At 48.5% G+C, this 22031-nt stretch overlaps 1 protein-coding gene across 5 annotated transcripts in view; it reads left to right on the top strand.

Moving 5' to 3' along the window:
• Positions 1-22031, top strand: part of LOC135908469 (serine-rich adhesin for platelets-like) — a 267051-nt gene that overhangs the window by 232112 nt on the left and 12908 nt on the right. For 3 of the 5 annotated variants that reach the window (XM_065440241.1, XM_065440245.2, XM_065440243.1), the window contains 11 exons: positions 5198-5344; positions 7468-9033; positions 9583-9684; positions 10312-10425; positions 11318-11443; positions 13209-13331; positions 16063-16179; positions 18283-18406; positions 19788-19948; positions 20473-20647; positions 21551-21828. In XM_065440241.1, coding sequence (XP_065296313.1) covers positions 5198-5344; positions 7468-9033; positions 9583-9684; positions 10312-10425; positions 11318-11443; positions 13209-13331; positions 16063-16179; positions 18283-18406; positions 19788-19948; positions 20473-20647; positions 21551-21828 — 3033 coding nt within the window. The remainder of the gene's footprint in view (positions 1-5197; positions 5345-7467; positions 9034-9582; positions 9685-10311; positions 10426-11317; positions 11444-13208; positions 13332-16062; positions 16180-18282; positions 18407-19787; positions 19949-20472; positions 20648-21550; positions 21829-22031) is intronic. The other 2 variants (XM_065440242.1, XM_065440246.1) reach the window with 2 other exon arrangements.

The raw sequence follows: 22031 nt of genomic DNA, 5'->3' as shown, positions 1-22031 counted from the left end.
TACTGAATCTAGGTGAGTTTTCAGTATTGGGGCGAGAAAGCAAGGCGTAACGTTGGCCCTGACTCGCGAGGACAATACTGTCTCCATCAACTTGAGGTTCTCGCTTTTTCAACGGCCCGGTCTTACCGGCCTGAAATCTCACAAGGCCGGTAAGACATATTACGTTGGACGTGCTTTTAAAGCCCCGAACGTTTTCGAGAGCTAGTCACATTTAGATATTCGAATTAAACTCAAACGATTTCACTAGTCACGAAAAAAAAGAAGATAGAGAGAGATATTCTAATATGTAATTTGCTATGCGATACTGCATTAAGTGGTCCTTTGCTCGTAGCAACAGTAAACTAAGATGCGACACCTTAAAAGAGCACTAAATTGTGGCATTAGGCTTAGCCGCGTGCATAAAATACGCGCTTATGAAACAACAAAAAGGCCACTCTCACAATAGGAAAAAAATAAAAAAACTTCATAAGGTAGAACAACGCAAAAGCGCAAAACCGGCGACGACGCCACTCCGAAGTTTCCGCATCAGCTTGCCATGACGTCATTGATTTTGACAGCACCCGCTCTGTTCTGTTTAGTTGTTTACCAGCGAGGGAGAACTGCGATGCATTCTAAAAAGAAACAAAGACAGAACTCAGGATTTACCGATAACTTTTCGTGCGTCGGAGAGGCCCGAATACGATCAAACGCTGCGAAAGCCGTGACGTCACACTCGCTTATCTAAGAAAAGGAAATAAGGAACAAATATTGGCCTTCATTTTTTTTTAATCTCTCTAGTAAACTATACTCTTTTCCCCCAAATGAATAAAGACATAGTTTTGACCGAATGCTCTACCAGTTTAACATTATCTGCAGTGTTGGTGCTTAGTGTCTGTTTAGAGCTCTCCTCTTTCCAGCTTCTTTCCAAGAACAAACAGAAAACAGGATAAACGGAGCAATAAAGAGGTCTAACTGCAAATCAGCGCTCCTATATGTGGTTATACGAGGAGAAAGATCTGCCAACGCCACGAATTCCTGCCCGCCAACGCTATTGCCGTTCGATGTTCGCCCCGAGGGCTGTTGTGCTCGCGCACCCGGCAAGGTCGCCCGCCTTGCGAGCGCGCGCGTGAGCCTCCGAGCAGCGCTTTCGGTATTCGACATGCGATCCCTGCTGCTTGTGGGCTCCGCTGCGCAGCTCCCAGGAGGCGGCGCCTTAAGCGATACAGACACGTGCGTGCACTCGAGAAAAAAAAAAACAAGAAAAAAAAACATAATCATGGGCGAAATTCCTTTGAGAGCCCATCCGTCGAGTCCGGTGCCAGCTGGGCAGGTATTAATTAGAAAAAGAAAGAGCCGCCGCACGCTTGATGAGAAAAGAGGTACGGGCGCAGAATGTGCAACCCGCGGGAGTGACGCAAATGGCCGTGTTTTGTGGAGTGCGATATAGGAGTCGGGTTCCAAAGAAAAACAAAAAAAACTAACGGTATGTGTTTATAGCCAGCCGCTTGGTACGTGTTGCGAGTTTCTCGGGCTCGTCGTTCGCAGCAAAGGATGACGTCATTTGTGGGAATAGCCGTGCGTCGGCGGTCACCTCAGTAGGTGCCTGGATTGTCGGGAATCGTGCTACGTTAATTCGAGTGCACGATGGAGTGGCGTTTCGCGCGGTTTACAATCTGAGTTGTGCATTCCTCAAAGACTGTTTCGCTGTGTCAAGGAAGTCGGTGAAAGATTATTGTTAAGTGTAGCAAGTACACAAAGGCATCTGCAAAGTCCAAGGCATGCTCAAGCGCTCTGTTGGCGTAGTAATGAGTCGCGCGGCATTTTAAAAGCTGCTCGAAATGCCGACGGCATTGTTATGGTTGGCATTAAGTTATACTACGCTCCAATCCTCCTGTTATGATATGAGTCACTACACTTCGGATAAAAAACTGTCAGCCCAAGCACTCCGTACAGACAGTTAACCAGCGAAGCTGTAACGTGCGGTCCCAGTGTTTATCACTGGGTAAATCCCGACGGTTCATTAACGCTTTTCTCCATTATTGGTTACGTCTTTGTGTTTCCCAAATAATTGATTAATTAATTGTGACGAACGCGGGAGCAGTGGCTGGAGCGTGTTCGCGTGGTAGCGCTGAGGGGCGCCAACAAGCCAACTGTGGATGAAGACGACGCTAGAGCCAATGCTGCTGATAGTTTCTTTTTTTTTTTTCTACACGTGGACACGATAGTGAGAAAATTAGCCCTTAACAGCTTCGCTGTCACAAAATCTAAACAATGACCTCCTGTATTTGGTGTGAGGTCATAAGCAGTGATTAGAATACCCACCAAAGTTATCTAATTTTTACAGCACCTGAAACTGTGTTGCTGGAAACACAGCGTTAGGATAAGATATAGCCTGTTTTACATAGTGGCACTCACGACGAACAACCGATATTGACGTCCCCGTTTCTTCTAGTCTCTTGCAAACTGCCTAAAATGCAGTCAAACCTCGTTATAACGAAACTGGATATAACGACCTAATGAGTATAACGAAGTAAGTGGAATTTCCCTTGAAATCCCCCATGAGATTCATAGTACAGTGCATGGCAGTAATCAATATACACACATAACGGATATAACGAAGTAATTCTGGCTTCTTCTATCAACTTCGTTATAACGAGGTTTTACTTATAATTCCATTCACTCATTCGCTATAACGACTGAATATGGTCGTATGTTCTTTTACAATGTGTATAATAGTTCTTATGTGTTACAGCAAATTACAGTTTATGTTCGCGTGTTGTCGTCAAGCAAAGGCGCACTTAAAGCTTCCTCTTGCGCGTGAATTGGACAAGAAGTTGTAGGGTGCATCGTGGAAGTTCGCGTTGGTACATTCACCGACGCACGGTCACTGTTCATTTTACTACTGCAGTTTAACGCCAGTGTGCCTCAGTGCTTGTGATTTTATAAATAATAAGAATACGGAAAAGAAAATGTGGCAAAAGGAATATATGGAAATTTTGTTTTCAGGTCTAAGCACTACGTCCTCGGCGAGAACGTTAGGGGCACCTTTTGGTAATTTTAATGCGCCGGTTTACTACAAGCACAACGATTCAAATGTGCAAAAGTATTGACGTAAACTTAATCACCAATTGCGAACGAGATCGGTGACAAAAGAAATGAAAACAAAAGAAAGGCTTATGAGTTAAATATAGAAAAAAATAATAATAAAGAATTTAACAGAAATGGCTGCAGGAAGAATTAGTGCAAAGGAAGCAATTTAAACAAGAACTAGGCGGTAGGTAAAACGCTTTCACTTGCACAGCAGCAAGTACAGAACTATAGATGCCGCCTAGAGAGCACGTTTGTTCTAGTTTCTTTAAGTTTTATTTTCTTATTCAATGTATGTGTCGGTCTGACGTAATTATGTGACAGTTCCTAATGAAAGTTGGAGCGAGATCCTGGCAATAACGCAAGCTCTTCTGCGTTAAAGAATTAAATTTTGTTGTTTTAAAGTGCACAAATCACGATCTGATTTTTGAGGTACGCCGTAGTGGGGGAGCTCCGGATTAATTTCGATTACCTGGGTTTCTTTATAGCGCGCACCCAGTGCGTGGTACACAGGCATTCTTCGACTTCGCTCCCACTGAAATGCGGCCGCCGCGGCCGGGATTTGAACCCGCGACCTTGTGCTCAGCAGCGTAACGCCTGCGTTAGAGAATGAGAAGTCGCGAGGTAATTTCATATGGTCTGTGCATACGAAGGAGAGCTCGCATACATGCATGAACGTTAATGGTGTAGTAGTGGGCGAGCAGCATCATACAGTACAGGTGACAAAAGCCTTTCTCTTTATATCGCTAACTTCCAACGCCACCTTCCAATGGCAGCAATAGAGTACGTCACCAAGACTCAATTTGCTCAGTGGCCGCGGGAGGCTGTGTTATTAAGTACCAAGCTCGCCATAAGAGGGTCGACCCCCAATTCAATGGGGATGGGAAACACACCTCCGCCCGCATAGGTACGCTCGTTTTCTTCAGTGGCACCTTGGCCTCCCATTTTTTTTCGGCTTATGGCACTACTGCAACTGCAAGACTCCTCAACAAAACCCATCGTATCACGACACACGCCTTCTGTTTGGCACGCAAACACTCGCACGCTCTACGTCAGGGGTCTCAAACACGTGTCGGTAATTGGCACAAATTTCTAGCGCATTTGTGACCATGGGTCCGACAGTGCGCACAGTTTGTGGGTAGGCTCGCCTAAGGCTTCGGCCATCCGCAGTAATGCAGTGATTTGGGCTTGTTGGTAAGACATCGTGAGGCTTTTAGCGCGTGAAAAGACAAGTATGAAAGGAAGACGTGACACACACACGGGCGCTAACTTGCAAGAATCTTTATTTCGAGCAAAGGACCCATACATATATACAACTTTTTCGCATACATCATCATACATGCGGTGTTTGCAAAAAATACCTTGCACACCATTGCGCAGGTAAGCTAACCCTTTCCCGCAAAGAGTCAGTTTACCTGCGCAATGGTGTGTAAGGTATTTTTAATGCAATTTCTGTAAGACCACACACGTCAGCGAACTCACCGCAATTTCCTTCTTTCATTCCCTCCTCTCTCTCTCTCCCTGTTATCTTTGTTTCCCCCTTCCCCATTCCCTCGGTGTAGGGCAGCCAACCGGACGTTATTCTGGTTAACCTCCCTGCCTTCTACTTATCTCTTTCCCCTCCCTTTTTTCAAACATCGCATGTATGATGATGTATGCGAAAAAGTTGTATATATGTATGGGTCCCTTGCTCAAAATAAAGATTGTTGCAAGTTAGCGCCTGTGTGTGTCACGTCTTCCTTTCGTCCTTGTCTTGCCCCGCGCTATGAACCTCACGATCACGCCATCCGGAGGCAATTTACGGCGTTGAGAAAGGGTTGAGTATACACCCGCGTAAGGACCAGGGCTGAGTATACACCCGCGTAAGGACCAGGGCGGCCGCACACAAGAATGTCCAACTGTGCAGCGCGCGTTCGAGGCCCCTGATGTGCGTGCGAACAGCTGTTATACGAAAGCGGTGCTGATTGTACATGGTGGCGGGCATTTCGTGATCGCGGCACGTGATGGTGACGGCTCTGGTGGTGGGTGGTGGTGGTGGTGGTGTCGGCCAAACACTGGGGCACATACTACAGAGTCGCGAGTGAAGAAACAGCGCGCGTGCGGTGAGCCTGAGTTGGTGTCTGGTGCGCAGACGTGACGAACTGGTGCAAGGTGGCCAACGGGGGTTGCCTCGGCAGCGTATGCGAGTGGGACTACCTGAGTGGCACCAAAACCTGCATCTGCCTGCCCGGCACGAGTAGGCTGAATGAGACCGCGTGCGCGCAGCCAGAAACACCCGGTGAGGAAGCGAAGAAGCCACGATCGTCCTGCCCATCGCACACCGCTATGCCCGCCATGCGCACCTCTCTCTCTCTCTCTCTCTCTCTCTCTCTCTGTCCTATCTGTGTTTGCTCGCACGCAAGATACCATTCTTTCACGCGGCGAGAATCCCGCGGATCCGCTTTTTTTTTTTTTTCTTTTTCATCATACTCCACCCGCATGATCCTGGCCAAATCACGCTGTCTCCATTGCTTGAGCAAAGTTTACTTGAGCCATGTGTGCTATCGCTGCTGCCTTGCTTCGTTCGCTGTCCAAACCATCGCTTCTATTTTTTTTTTAATAATCAGAGGACAGTAATTCCTCTTAAGCGGTGCTTCCGATCGAGGGGTCAGTGATAGCGTCAAGGGTCAAAGGCTTTACTCGACCGCCATGTTTGGCAAGAAGCCTTGCCCGCTCCTTTTTATGCGGTGTTCCGATTAATCTCGCCACCGCAGATTCAAGCTAAAGCAGAAGCTGTGCGATTCACATCAAACTGTCTATCATAGAGAATTCTCGTAGGCTTCCCAGATAGCTAGCGCGCTGGTGAAGTGGCTTTCATCGACGTAATCCGAAACGCCCTTCACTCCGGTGGCTCCCATGTCATCAGCCATGAGTGCTCAGGTGAGCGCTGATGAAAGGCATTTCTTATCAAAATTAACGACATTTCTTTAAATGTTATCTCGCAACTAGGAATAAGAGGAATAACTTCCTATGCTTTTAACGCAAAGGCCGCTTCAGAATTGGCAGTCTCACTGAACCGAACACAGTTTACGTACCCATTTCTATGTATGAATATGAACAAGGAGTGCAGAGAACTGTCTATAATCCTGATTTCTTCGAGCAAGAGGCAACTGAATAGGAAATATTATGCTCGGAAACTGGCTTAGTGCCTGTTGCTCTTGAACACTTGAACGCTGCCTCCAGGTAGCCGACTGCGAAGGAATTTGATAGCATACGTAGACGCTCCGTGAAACGTAAATTTCTTTTGTTACCTCACCCGCCATTCAACCCACACTTTCGGCAATCTAAATTAGTCATCCGGGAAATAGCCACTGCACTCTTCGACTCGAGAGCGTATGCATTGGCTGCAACAAAACTTCTATGATTTTTTTTTCTGTAATCATGGTCTTTGAAAACTTTCGCGATTGGGGTACGCGTATGTAACATAATACTGTCGGCGTCAGATCTTGATCGTCAGTGAGCGGCCTTTAATTGAGGCAGCTCACTGCCTTTCATATCTCGGCTATAGATGTTAGGTCGTAGCTGGCACTTTGCTTTTTCAAGCCATTCCAACATGAACAGATAAGCTGATATTTCATTTTCATTACTATGCTCTACACCTGTGCTACTGCAAGAGCTCACCATATGACTGCATGCTATGCGTCATCCACCATCGCGCTACTGACCTCACGTGTGATAAGCTACGCACCTGCTTTACGTTCTGTATGGAAAAACTCATGACAGCGCTTTTATTTTGTTTCACTCGTATCATTAAGCATGAAGCGTTGATGAACCGCTATGTCTCGTCACTGGCGAGCTCTTTTCTGTTGTGTAATCATATCAGAAATCAGCTACAACCGCCCGCGTCGCTGATTGAATAGTTATATTTTTTAAAATTCAAAACATGTCATAAACTTGTATGAAAATTTGTCGACGCATCCATGGCCTGCGGTTTAAATGTATTTGATTCATTCAGCTATGTGGGCGAGTTCAGTCGAGCGAAAGTTGCAGTTTTCAGCTTTCCTTATCACATTGGCGGATTCACCACATACACGACATGGAGAACGCATTCTTGACAGCAGCGAGGTGAAAAATTTCAACAGTGAAAAACACTTAGCTGGCGGTTCACTTAAACGTTCGCCTAGCGCGGTTACCCTTCCACTTTTTTTTAAGCAGTTGCTTCGCAACGAAGGTCATTGTTATAGTACCATTCGCAAGAATCATCGAAACATACAGAACACTAATGCTGCCATACCATTGCTTTCATATCCCAATCTGTTTACTTGTCATTCGCTTGATAACCTACGCAGTTCAAGTGACCTTTGACGCCACACGTTCGTAACAAGGATATTTTTTGTGCTTCTTCCCCCTTGTCCCCCGCAGCAGTAGCAACAACAGTAGATGAAAATACTGGAATAACAACCCTCGTGCCAACAAGCGACATTACAGAAGTCACTTCAGAGCCTACAACGAGGAAAGTGGAATGGACAACAACACCCGCGGAAGAGGCATCAACCACCCCTCGAGAGGCAGCGGTGTCAGAGACAACGACGCGAATGACTGCACCTCCCTTGCCTCTGACGACGGCAACGCAGACGCAAGCGCCAACGGACGCAGTAACGACGACTCCCGCATCTGTTACGGAACTGTCGACGACGCCTGCACAAGAGACAACGACGACGCCCAAGACTGCAATACCTCCGGGCACATTGATTCTGCTCGCAACAACCGCTTCTCCAACCACGACCGCTGAACCAGTCTCCGAGCCAAGTTCTCCCGAGATGGCAACGAGCGACGCTACGACAATTCCGACAACTGAAGGCACAGTGCCCACGACGACGAGCCTTGCCACAGCGCAGGCCACCGAGCACACGACCAGAGCGACCTTGACGACTGAGCCACAGCTGGCGACCGATGTCGAAAGTCTGACGACTCGAGAGATCCGCCAATCAACGGTCGGAGCCTTCGCGACTGAAAGTAGCGACGTCACTAACGCAACGGCGAGTATGGTGACAGACGCCGGAACTACGTTGCAGACCACTGAACAGACTAGCACTGCCGTTGTGTCTGAAGAGACCACTACTTCTGGCATGGTGACAGGAGGCCCTTTGACAACGGAAGTCGGGGAATTGACTACCGTGCCCGTGCCGTTAAACGAAACGTCGGTGACTAAAGTCCCAACGAACGAAACGACACTCACTTCCTCACTTTCTTCTGAGAACAGCACGGAAGAGACCACGATGTCGTCAGTCACCGTTCCATCCGTCATGGTGTTCTCATTAGCGCCTGCAACAGACGTAGACAACGCGACGGAATCAACGCTTGCGACGACGAGGAACGAAACCTTGGAGGAGACAACGACGACGATGTCGTCGGTGTACAGGGAAATCGACGGTGATGCCATGAACGGCACCGACATCGGCGAGTTCAACGCAACTGTCTCGACAGCTTCGACCGATCCAATCTTCGTCAACGAAACCCTGCCGTTCAACGTGACGGACTCTCCAAACACTACGCTCTCCCAGGTTGAGACAGTCACGGACGTCTCCATGACGACCACAATGGCCAGCGTAATGAACGAAACAGAGTCGATGAACGCGACGCTGACGTATCCAGGTTTCGGCAACGGGTCGTCGACGGAAGAAGTGGACCCCGACTTGAACGTGAGCAACCGCACTTTCGCCATGGGCAGGAACCTGACCTTCATGAACAACAACACCCTGTCCGAAGAAGGCGTGGATGTGGTGAACAGCACCATGGATTCGTGGAACATGACGGCCGACGGCTCGTTGCTGAACACTGCAAACATCACGTTCGGAGATGCCGACGGTACGAGCATGATGACCGAGAGCGACAACACGACGCACGTTAGCATGACGACCACTCAATTCTTCAATGAAAGCATGGCAAACTCTACGGAAGAAATGTTCAGGGCCCACTGTTCTTCCGGTAAGTCGAGTTCATCTCCACATACTTTAAACCATTTTGACTTCTGGTGCTTAGTTCGCAAAGCGTTTCTTTGTTAATAAGAACTGCTTGCGATCGGTCGCATGCCTTGGCCAATATTGTGATCTGTGTTGTAATTGGCCGGGTTACCAGTACTTACGAAAGGCTCTTGCATGCGAACAGCTTTCTGAGTACTGACCCTAAATTCGAATCGGGCTTACGAGCGCGCGCCATATCTTGCTTTATTCACTGGCTTTGTTGTTACATGTGGTTCGAAACGTAACTGTGAGTTTCAGTTTCAGGTCATACTGACTTCGGCGCTGTAGACGTAGAATTAGGGCAGTCTGCCGGGAGATGAAAAAAGATTGCAAGCCAAAGTGACGAAAACCATTGTTTTTTTACATGGTGTCCAACACACTGCGCGCCCATAATCTCCTATACGAATGCAAATTCTCGCAGCCCGCGCCCTCCTTATATATCGAAGGACGTCTTCGTAACTGTATGCAGTTCTCAAAATCAAATTTTGATTACTACTGGTCGCTATTCTTTCAGAGGAATTTTACTGTCCCGCCGACGGAAGCCACACTTGCCTGAAGACCAACCTTCTCTGCGATCAGTTCGAGGACTGCCCTGGAGCCTTGGACGAACAGAATTGTGAGTGCCCATACAGGCGTTGCGCCAGTACATCCTGCGCGCTGTGGAGATAAACGTTTTTTTTTAACAGGCGATGAATACTTGTTTTTGAACGTTTTATTATCACTATGCCCACTTCTTTCTCTAACGTAAAGAAGTCTCACTGGTACTCTCGCGTTTATCTGACTCATGCAGTTTACGACCATAGAGATTGTGCGCTTGCTGCTGAGCAGTGCATCATTCCATTGTTCCCTTATTTTTTTTTCTTCTACGAGATAGTTTACTTCCTGCCTTGTCGAGATGGATGCCTTTCATAAACACGGGCGCGCGTGCCCGCCTGAGCAATTTCGCAAGCACCCCCTTCGTGGTTGCCCGACGTCGCAGCGCTGCAGCGAATGCAAGCAGCGCCAGAAGGCAACTGGGGAATTGGTAACGTGTAGGGCCCGAGTCTAGCGCCTCGCCTCGCCTTACATTCAGTTCGCAACGAGGCTCCATTGCCGCGCCGCGTCTTTGATCGCGCCATGTCCAGTCCTATCACTCGCGCGCTGCGAGGTGCGAAACTACGGCGCTGGCTCGACGCGTCCTTAAGCGTGTCACGTGTCTGCTTTCTTCTTCTTTTTCTCTGCTTCGACTGCGCCCGGCTCCAAGGCACCGACACCTGCGGAGTGAACTTCCAGTGCAAGGACACCTCTTGCGTCATGGCGTCGGCCAAGTGCGACGGCATCCGCGACTGCCCGGAGGGAGAAGACGAGCACAACTGCGGTGAGGAGGAGCATGGCGGCTTGTTTTTATCACTGCTAATTATTACGCGGAGAGAGAGAGAAAGAGGTGCAGGCTGTCAATTGTCTCCGGCCTGGAAGGGACGCCGCGCCCATCCGGATTATCGCGAGTGGTTGCATGTCACTCATGCGCAGATTGTCTTATGCGTTTCTTTGAATGTAATCTAGTTTTATTTTTTTAAACAATATCACGTGCGCATTACGTACCCTTTCTTAAATGGATTCCCAGGTTCCCGTGCATTCATGATGAGTCAAGCGGCGGTACGAGAAATGCATTTCTCGACGTAGAGGCGGGATGTACTTGAATGCACTAAGCGATTATCACCTTTCTTGAACGCAGAAAAGAACAGCGCATTTCGGATGCTGCCACTGCCCTCTCGTAGTGTAACAAGAGAAATTTAGACTGACGCGAACTTGATGTCATTCAAAAAGTTTTGAAGACCTTCTGGGCCGTACCTTCAGAGTGTCTGTCGCGGCGTAGCCGTGCATCCTTTGAACGAGCAAACCTATTGTCACTTTTTGTGTTGTCGCATGGTGAACGCGTGTCTGTCATACTCTGCGCGCCAAAATGGCTTAAGACGACACGGCTGACCGAGCACCGTTGTGTTTACTTGAAGCGTCAGACCCAAGTCCCATACGTCGTCTAGCGACGACCAATTTCGAATCAAGGAACCGCGCTGTTCTCGCGCAGCCGTCCAGCAGTCTCGACTGGTCAAGAGCTTTATCAGACCAGGGAGCGCGGAGGACAAATCGATCGTCCGTCTCTCTTATTGATATGACCTCGCTTTGCCGTTAGTCACGCGCCAGAGCGTCAATCATTGCCGTGCAGCTCGAGCTGTGACCGGCGCGTGTCTCTCTCTCTATCTGCGTTGCAGACATAGTAAACTCCACGTGCAGCGACCTCGAAGTGATGTGTCCCGACAGCAGCGCCTGCATCAAGCCGCTCAGCCTGTGCGACGGCATCTACAACTGCAGAGACCGCAGCGACGAAAGCGGATGTGGTAAGTCTGTCCTCGCGCGTGTCTGTCCGTCCGTCCGTCTGTCCCTCTCTCTCTCACTCTCGGCCGCTTTCCTTTGTGCTTTCTAATCCGGGCTCTCCCGGGTGTCTTGCACCGCCGCCGACGCCGCTGAGGGTGCGGCGAAAGAGGCTGGATAGCAGCGTTGCCAGCTCCCCAGACCGAAGTGAAAGCAGCCCTCGGTAGCTATGGGAGAGGGAGGAGAAGGGATAGACAGGGAAGTTAACCAGACTCGCGCCCGCTTTGCTATCCTGCGCTGAAGGAACGGGATGAACGATCGAAAAGAAGGGAAGAAGAGTAGTGAAACAGCATTACAGTCTTGCGCGCATGCACGTAACGGTGCACACGGAGTCCACAAACGGCCGTTCTTCTTGGTACACAACAAACAGGGCGCGGGCTATTATCAGAAGTGCAACAGAGCCAGCGCGGAAAGCCCAGTGACGAAGGATAGACAGACACGACGGTTCGCTTTTTTATCTTTTTTTCTCAAGTTGTACGGTTCGTGTACGTGATAACTACGTTTAATTATGAAAATGAACTAGTCCGCCTGGGCGCAGTGGTAATCTATAGCTACAAAGTACGTCAAAGTTTAAATTAAAGAAAGCAAGTTCTGGTGTTTTACGTGTCAAAGACACTACCTTATAATTTTGACCCCATGGGTTTCTTTAACGCGCATCTGAATATAAAGTGCACGAGCGTTCTTGTATTTCGCCCTTATCAAAACGAGGCCGCCGCGGCCGGGTTGGAACGCGCGACCTAGAGATGCAGCAGCGCAACGAAAAAGCTACTGGATTACTGCTGGCAGGGTATACGTCAGCGTTTCGTATGGAATCAAAAGAAAAAAAAAGATAAGGAAGAGGGATAATAGAACGCCAGTGATGCTTTCACATGTATCCCTGTTTAATGAATGATGCAATGAAGACGGTTCCTGTTTTGCGACGCTTGTACATGCCACTTTCTGGCCACCGCTATATACGGCGTAAAATGCCGATGTCAACTACGCGGTTATGCGTCAGGACGGCTGGTCTTGATGTGCTATTGCGAGTGCGAGATGGAGTTTGACAGAAACAAAAATGACCGTCAACGCTGACGGTGAAGCCGTGACATTGTGCACGCGTGCATGCGCTAGAAGTGTGTATCAGAGAGAGAGAGATACGAAGTAGAAAAGGTAGGGAGGGTAACCAAGGACGTGCCCGCTTGGCTACCCTACTCTTGGGAAGGGTTAAAGGGGGAAGAACAGATAAGGATAGAAAATAACATGTAATAGGGTCAGTCATTCATAGGAGAGTCAGTCGCAGAGGACTCTCCGCTTTCAGAAGCGTTCAGTATCCTTCACGAAGTGCAGAATGGTTTTTTGTGGCCTTTTGCATTCAAAAGTACACAGGCCGTGGTCGAGAGGTCAACACAGGTATATTTCTGACCCAACTTAGCGCTGCCGGTTCCCTAGCAGCGATCAGCTTTCGGTGCCCGCACGCATTCTTGCGATTTTAATTGCTCCAGCGTTCGCACATATTAAATATTATAACCTAATCTAATGCACAGCCAGCTAATCTGGCAGCGAATAAGCTACGGGCAGAAAATGTTGGGGTATTAAGCCCGTAAACTATTTTGATTAAGACGCACGCCATGGAGACGCTCTTCGAGGAGAGCTGTTGGTCCACGTGCTTAATGGAACATTGTGTTTGCGCTGAAATATTTCTTGTGCGCCTGTCGCCAAGCACAAAGGTGAGCTTATTTCGATATCTTCCAGTGGACAAGACTCTGTGCGAGCAATCGAACAAGTTCTACTGCGGAGACAAGCTCTGCATCTCCTCCGCCTTGAGGTGCGACGGCCACGAAGACTGCAAGGACGGAGAGGACGAGGTCAACTGCAGTGAGTATACAGCCTCTGCCTTACACTGGCGACTTACACTGGCGTTCATAGAATACTTGTATGGGTATAGCGGAAACAACATAGCGCATAAAGAAAAGAAGGGCACCTCGTGGGACTTGCCTTTCGACCGTTTGTATAGTTAGTAATATAGTTATCACTAAAGGGGCTGCTATGATTACGATTTTACCATAAGCAGCACGTTATATATGTGACAATCCTGGCAATTTAGTGGCCGAATTCAGAAAGCCTTTTGTTCGTGAGTGCTTTATCTGCATTTGGCCGCCGCCTTCGCTAATAATACGAATAATACCTACGTCGAGCAGCAACAGGATTGGTCAGCATTTACTCTTAAGAACAGGTCTAGCGTCATAACTTACGCTACGTGTGACACCCCTCAAAACCTGCTTGTTCGGGCTGCTTGTTTGCCTAGCTTCCTCGTTCGCGGAAGCCGACTTTCCCACAACAGAGGTTTTACGCGGAGCGGGCCCGCTTGGGTCACTTCCTCCGTTTTATAGATCTGTATAGTGGAATTATTTCCTCACGTCTCACTCGGGGCAGCCGAGATCGTTACTATGGCAGCGTCGAGCTTCGCAGCACGTAAGTGCAAAAATACGAATAAGTTGGCACCGAACTTTGGGCCCTCTCGGTTAAGAAAGCGATGCTCAACAGGTTGTACAATATCGAGTGTTTATGCGCTTAAGATCCAGCGGCAGAATAAACGAAGCTTTTCATTCGTTAGAGGTGTTTGCCAGTGACAATATAGTATCTAACGTCACAACTGTCTTGCACCTGCTCTTTAGAATAGTTGGCGTGTACAAACGTTTATCACATAAGCGGTCTTTATCGAGGTCTCCCACAGACTTCCGTTTACACATACGTCATCGCCTAACGTGGATCAACACAGAACAGCACACAATATAATGCCGAGTCGGCATATTCATCCAATACCTCATCTATACTTTTGCAGACGTGCTGGCTGTCGGCTCTGTTCTCGGCGGCATTACTCTACGAAACAACACAGGCTATCGAAAATATTCTCGCAGAAGCTCTGTTCGGCGCTGACGCTTTGTCTGTCGTTTCCCCACCGACAAATATTTTCTCGCCTTCTGGTCCACGTTCTCGAGATGTACGTTTCTTCCGTGGATAATGCACATTTCGATGCCGCATACTTTCAAACCTGTTTGTGACTACTTTCCCGTTGATATGCCACTCTGCTGTCCTTTAGTTTGGCTCAGTAATCAAACAGTCCTTTCTTTTAATTTTTTTTGCTCGTGCGGGTCCAGCGCCGCGAAATCCATTGCGCAATAGGGGCGTTCGCGTATCGGTCGATGATGACGATCGCCATGTGCAGCACTGGTGTGGTCACGTGACACCCGCCTGCGCAACGTGCGCGTCGCAACGTTTGGCTCTTTCGAGCGCATATCTCGCGATCTTCGCCGTAGTTAAACCGCTCCTTTGTAGCCGCGTTCCTTTCGCAAGACCGAGAGCTCTTCCTCGCAAAAGCAACACATCTTTTAACTCCGCGACGAGAGGACCTTGTAGCGCTAAAGGAATGTCTCGTGATCCACGGTATACAGATAGAGTTCCGTGGCTTCCACATCTGCAGGCCCACGACCGAGACAGCTCCTTCAGATGCCTCGCCTTGTTAGCTGCTGTCGAAGTGATTTAACTACATCGACAACTTTAGCATCGCACCGTTCGTGGATCCGCTTTAAGCATCAGGACCGTTCGACACTCCTCAGAGTGTCGAACGGTCCTGAGCAGGACCGTTCGAGCAGGAGGAGTGTCATCAGACGCTCCTCCTGCTCGCCACGCTTTTCTCAACAAACTTCAACCTCGCACGTTCTTGCATCCCCGCCAGCAACTTAACTCCGCGCCTGCCAGCTTTGACGACAATCAGGAGCCGATTAGCTGCGGCGTCAGCAAGCGATGGTCAGCAAATAAAAGACGCGCGGAAACATCCCATAGACTCGGCGAGCCATATGCCGATCCGGCTGGCGATAGGCCTGCTTCGCGAACGCGCGCTAACTTTACGAGCTTGTTGATGACCCGGTCGTTAGGAAAAACAGCTTCGTCCGGAGCCTGTATATCACGTGCGTCACGGCTGCGCGCAAGCAAAGGCCGACGCACGCCGGGTAAATGTATAGGGAGAGCCGATGAAGCGAAAATTGCAGAGTGCCGTGCGGACCGCGACAAGTAATCGCTTCCGGAGAAAAAAGAAGAAAAAGTTTTTCGGCGGAGAAAAACAGCGAGTGCGCGCTGAGACTTCGCTGACGTGTCTTTATGCACGGGATAAAGGTACGAGAGAAAAAAGAAAATGTGCTGGTTGGCCGCAAGTTGAGAAATGTAAATGAGAGGCAAGTAAACAAGCAAACTTTCGCGACGAACTTCCTTCGAACTTTGCATTAAAAGAAGAAAAGACAGGACGTGATTTCACGCGCACTGCGACGTTATCTTGCGCGAGAATGGTGAGTGCGTGGCGCGTGTATCGAGCTGAATTTAAAAAAAAATTAAAACAAATCTCTAGCTACTTGTTTTCGCCCCCCCCCTTTTTTTTTCTTCTTTAACGCGGCATCGCCCACGTGGTAAGCTTATCGACCTGCCTTATCGTTGTCTTCAACGAAAATGTGTTCTTGTATAAACAATGCAACGTTGTGGCGACTTCCCCAAAGCGTCGTACAAACAACGTGCCCAATCGAAACCATCTCGTTTTTTTGTGTCCTCTTTCCAGCCTGCGGTGAGAACCAGTTTCAATGCATGAACGGATTCTGCGTATCGTCTGCAACGGGGTCCGTTCGCTGCAACGGCATCGCCGATTGCGTCGATGGAAGCGACGAGCGTGGCTGCGGTGAGTGAGCGTGTCCTTGTACGAAAGTTGTTTTGAGACATTGCAGTGGGCCCTTTAACAAATTGGCAAGCTGCCTTCCTAGCAATGCTCGTTGCCCAAAAGATGGCGACCGCGCGTGCAACGCGAGAATGCTTTTAAATGCTCTGCTATCGCGTTGTTTCTGCTTTCGTGCATGCTGTTCCACCATATTTAACACGTAGAATGAAGAACAATGCACGAGCAGCCTGGAGATATATGTATAAGATGTATAGAAAGCCAGGGAGAGAGATGTGGTTAGGAAAAGGTTAACAAGGCTGAGGCCGGTTGGATGCTGGGGAAAGGAGGAAGAGGGACTGAAAGATAAGGAGGAGTACAGATGTTCACAGTATGCACGAGTACACAAGCAACGAAGCAAAGGCAGTGAGATGAACTAGATGTAGTTCTGGTTAGCTACCCTGCCCCAAGTGAAAGGGCAAGGGGATAGAAAGAGAGCAGGGAGAGAGAGAGGGAGGATCTTCCCAGTAATTACCATTCTGACAACGGCTTGGCTACCGCATTTTGTGCAACTGCGCATTTCGGGAAAATCAACTTGACACATTTTCTAAAGGGTCAGGGCAGCACGCATTGTTCTATCTTACTTTCTCTTAAGAAGAGGTCTTAATAACAAAAATGAAACGCAAATTTCGTCGTCAAGTGGTAAACAATTTTTTGTTTTTTCCTGGTTGAAATGAGTTTCTGGTATTCGCTTCTGCGGCTTGTCATCGTCCATGAATCTCCCCTTCTCGAATGTTGCAGTGTCACCGAGAGGAAAACAGCGGGCAAGTTATCTTGCAATGCGTGCGAAGCCTGCAGCCAACATTGTCCCACAATGAGCCGGCACTAAGGGAATGAAATGTGGCTTTTAAGCAGATGTGTCGCTGAAGGATAACCGGATTGTATTACGATATGAAAAACTGTACCAACACTTCTCGTACTTCCCGATTAGCGTTAGTTGTAAACACTACCTGCAACTTTACGCGTATTGGATTTCCAGAGCGCAGATATGCCCTTAAACTGGGTTCAACGCATGAACGCAGTAAACGACATAACCTTATCAATTAGGCCCTGTTGAATTCCTTGCTTTTGAGTTAATCACAACCATTTAAAGCCAGCAGGCAATGTATGCACACGATTAACAAATAATCGAGCCCCTCTGTTTCCCTTCTCCTCGTTGCCTTAAAGTTGCGTCTATCTCTCTCTCTCTTTGAACACAATCTTTACGTTCTTTCTGTGCTGAAAATAATAATTCTGTCATTTTCGATTGCCCGGGATTACCAGTTACGAAATGACGCTTTTGTTTGCTCTAAAACGCTACCTTTTTACGTTTAGCATCACGCGTAACACATGTGATAGCTCGGTGCCAACCACGTACTGAATAGCATGTGCCAAATACTCATGCATGTCATGCATCGAAAATAGCGGAGATCAATTCAGACCACATCATGTTGCTCAGTTTACAAGTGAATAAGTTACCCCTTGGCAAAGAACAAGTTGTGAGAGATTTCCAAACCGCAGTCCGTCATTTTAGCCAAATTGCCTTGAGCAGTACTCCAAAAACTGCTTGTCAAAGCTGGCTTCCCCGCGGTAGGAGGCATTTTGTGGAAAAGCCAACTTCATGACTCTCTTCATTCCATGGGCGATGAACTTGTATATTGGAAGTGCTTCTGCGCGAAACCTATAGAACGCCGCTATAACAAGTTAAACGGTGGTTATTGATTGATTGATTGATTGATTGATTCTCAATCATGATTTCAGTTTTCTGTAGCGAATCAGTCACGTGACTAATGAGCGTTGCAGCTCCTTAAAAGAGCAGTCACTAGACACAGAAAATAAGAGATGAAAGGAAGAGAGGTTGACCAGAGTGTCCGGTTGCGTACTTTGCACGTGGGGAAAGGGTAGAAAGTATTAGGAGCAAGGAAGATGTGATATGAAGAAAGTGACTAGGAATTTATGGAGTATGAATCTATCGGAAAGGTTTGGTTCGAGCAAGCTCGAATCAAACCCTACTGTCACGTTCGTCGCCGCGATGACGACGGGCGACCGGAACGCTCGCCGTGCTTAACCGAGCGCTTCTTGTCGTTTCAGTGCAAGTGGACAACAACGGATTGGCGCAGGCGTTCGACGGCGACATGGGCTCGTGGACGCTCATGTGCGCGGACAACGCGACGCTCGACCACGGGCACCAGATTTGCCAGGAGATGGGATACAGGTGCGTTGCACTGTGCGCCTTCCACCACACAACGATACTACCGCTTTCAAGCAGACATTGAATATATCTTATATCCTCATTATAGCCGTCTTACGCAGGGTCTGCAGAACCTTGCGTCAGGTCTACTGACGAGGCTGCCCATTAAAATTTATTCCTCACGTATTGAGAGGGAGGTGAGAGGGGTGATCTATGTTTCCTAAATGTGTATTGCCAAGTTGACGCTTTGTTTCCTTGATGAAAAGGGATTTCTCCTTTTCCGTCAGAAGTCTCTTTCCTACGCTTCCCTGGTGCAGACCATGCGACAAGTGCTATATGATTCTGTCTTTATATCTCTTGTTCCTTACTCCTTTTTTCTTTTGCATATGTCTGCTTCGTATACGATAGCAAACCATTTAATGACCTCAAGGACTAACTTCATCTCCTCTAATCTTTTTATGCGTTCAACAACTTAAAGTTGTGGAGAGGCCGGCGCCGTATTTGTTGCCAACGTTTTCCGATATCGTAATGAATAAACCAACAAAAGCAATCACATACGTATGCATCCCCCCCCCCCTTTTTTTTCCTCTAGCGTTCGAAGTTTGGGAGCATACGTTTCTTTTTGCCCGGGAATTTAATTCCGTCCTTGAACAGTTCCCCAAATAGCAGGTTCTTTCTCAACGCGAGGTTGACAGATAATTACCTAACTCCTGCTAAACCATCCAATACTGGGAGTCACCATCACCTAAACATCGTGCTTTATTTTGCCCATACAGACACCTTTAAATACAGTTTCTTTGCCCGTGTAATTTAATAGTGGAATTCTTGGCCTGGTCCTATTCGTTCTCTGCCTTTAAGGTTAATTTTAGCGGCTATTGAATAGGTAGTTATTATTTTCGTTTCGTCTGTATTGTGTATATTACCTGCGTTATTTGTCTTTGTTCTGCTTTTCACGCCCACTCCTGCAATAGCCCAATATATCTGATGTATGTATATATAAAAAAAAGACACTCTGCTCACTACGTCAGAAAAAAAAAAACATTTTTTCCAGGCTAATTCACGGCGAGGTGGCAAATTTCTTGCCCGGTACATAAACTTCTGTCACTATGCGTCTAGCAATGTGGTCAGCATGAACAGTTTTGCTAGTTTCTATTTATTTATTTTTTCATTTCACGCTTTTCTCGGCCTCTCATAGTATTGGCAAATGAAGTGTTCCTTTTCTCTCTTTCCTTCAATGCTTTCACTTCAGGAAGCTTGCGTGGTGACGTAAGTGAATCACAGTCTCAGCAAATATTCGCCGCTGCGATTTTTTTTTTTCTACTTGTGGTGTCTTGTAAGATTGTCACGTTCGTTTATTTTTATTTTTCCATTTTCTCTCTCCCCCTCTCTCTCTTGGACATCGCAGCGGTGCCCTTTCGATAAGGACGGTGAGGGTCGAAGCCAACGTCACCTCGTGGGGCTCGTGGAGCGACCCCTACGAGGGTCCCGACACCCTCTGGTCGAAGGGACTCACCTTCTCGGAGCCGTGCCACCACGGTGCGCTCGCGGTCAGGTGCGACTATTTCGGTGAGTGGTGAGCGAGGGTCGCCTACCTGCGTCATACCCTCCCTCCCCTTTCTTTGTTTGTGTCCATACTGCCTTATTGGGAGTGATTGGATTTGCGGAATAAAGCCTTTGTATGAAGTAGTAAAGGCAAGGCGCAGAAGACCAGGACTTAGGAAGAAGATTTTGTGCGTCAGCCTGATCGCCGTCTCAGCTTGCCAGTCTCGAGTGGCGCCGGTCTTGTCGTTTGTGTTCTTCTTCCTAAGTCCTGGTCTTCTGCGCCTTGCCCTTACTACTTCAAGCATGAACCAACTAGCCCAAGCAAGAGTTTTACTTAAAGCCTTTGTATCGTGCCGATTGCAACTGCTCTCCTTCCATCGCCCCCCCCCCCCCTCCCCTTTTCCCTCCTCTTCCTTTTGAGAACAGGCGAGCGTTCTGCCCCTTGTCACATTTTCTGCCTGTGCATTTTTCTTTCTTTATGATTTCTTTTTTGTGTGTGGGGAGCATACACGATCCTTGTACCGACAATGGGACAATTCCTTTCGCAGAGTGCGAGAACCAGACGGAAGTGCTGTTCCGCATTGAGCGCGAGGCAACGGGCCAGCAGGCGCAGAACGACGTCTGGCCCTACCTGGCCCTGCTGCACGGCAACGACTCGGCGACCGCCTGCCACGGAGAGATCGTGAGCCCGCTCTGGGTCTTGACCACCGCCTACTGTCTGCAGTGAGTTGTCACCTCGCACCACGTTTGCTGTGTACAAAGAAAGTCAACTGTAGGCAGGGCCCGGGCAATCAAAATTGTGCGTTAATAACATCAAAGAAAGAGCTGCGACTGGGTTCAGAAAACGTAAAACTTTCGCGCGGCCGACACTGACGCATTCAAGCAAATATTGTGAGTAGGTCACTTCCTCGTGCCGATGGGGCGCGCAGCTTGCAGAATCGCTTAGGCGGACGTCTGGTGAAGATGCTATCTGTAACGATCTCCCGTCAAGTTACATTGCATTAAATTCTCTTCTCGCATATTATAACGGGAATAGGTAACCACATTACGGCACAAACAGAAAACGTAGGCAAACATCTACGACGAAGAAGAAAAAAGAAACCTAAATGTTCGCAGAGGATACGTTGTACATATATTTATTTTTCTTCTATCATATCTACAATGTAAATGATGGTGTAGTCCTTGCAGCAGCAAACTTGTAAAATATTAAAGTTGACATAGCTGCACGGAAGGCCGCTTACACAACACGGCAACGAAAGAAACAAAGGAGAAAACTACACGGCCAGAACGAGGACGTCGCGAAGTCTTGGCCAGGACTGCCTTCCTAGCGCTTCTCCGCCGTTCGCTCAATAACGGCCTGGCCTGAATGGTAACACCACACGCACCAAGCATTCACAAACATTGAAGACGCAAACAACAGGGCTCACAAGAAGCGACACAAACACTTCACTGCCTAGGGGAAATCGGCTACCTATCGGATGCGTATTAAATATCGCCACGTTCTCCCATGCTCATCACCTGTGCATCGCAGCGGTCATTGCTGGTGCCGCAGGCTTCGATGCACCGGCAGTGTTACATATGTTCTCCCCCCCCCTCCCTCTTCGCCCTTCTCTCTCCCCTCGGCAGGCAGCTTCCGCAGAACGCCTCGCAGCTGTACGTGCAGGCTGGCTTCGCGCGGCCTGCCAGCGCCCGCGAGCACCACCGCGTCGTGCGCGTGGTGCTGCACCCGCACTACTCGCAGTTCCGCTCCAGGACGCTGCCCGACTACGACCTGGCGCTCGTGAGGCTCGCCGAGCCGCTGTCCTTCGCCAACCACGTGGCCTCGGCCGTCTGCCTGCCCGACGACGTGGCCCGACCGGGCGTCACCTGCTTCGTCGGTAGCCTTGGAAACGGAATGCCCCGAGGTAAGAGTCATACCGTTGTACTAACGACTCCGTCTAAATGTGACAATTTCCGGCTGGTTCTTACTTTCTATATTGCATTGTTTTCCTCAATCGCTTGCTTCCTTTGTATGAACGCTTCAGTAAACGTCGTACCAGATGTCTTCTAGCGACCACTATAATTTCTCATCGATTCAAGCAAGCTGACGCTAAATGCTCATCAACGT

The sequence above is a fragment of the Dermacentor albipictus genome, chromosome 3 (genome assembly GCF_038994185.2).
Source record: "Dermacentor albipictus isolate Rhodes 1998 colony chromosome 3, USDA_Dalb.pri_finalv2, whole genome shotgun sequence".
NCBI classification, from domain to species: domain Eukaryota; kingdom Metazoa; phylum Arthropoda; class Arachnida; order Ixodida; family Ixodidae; genus Dermacentor; species Dermacentor albipictus.
This window is presented reverse-complemented; position numbering and strand designations above follow the sequence as displayed.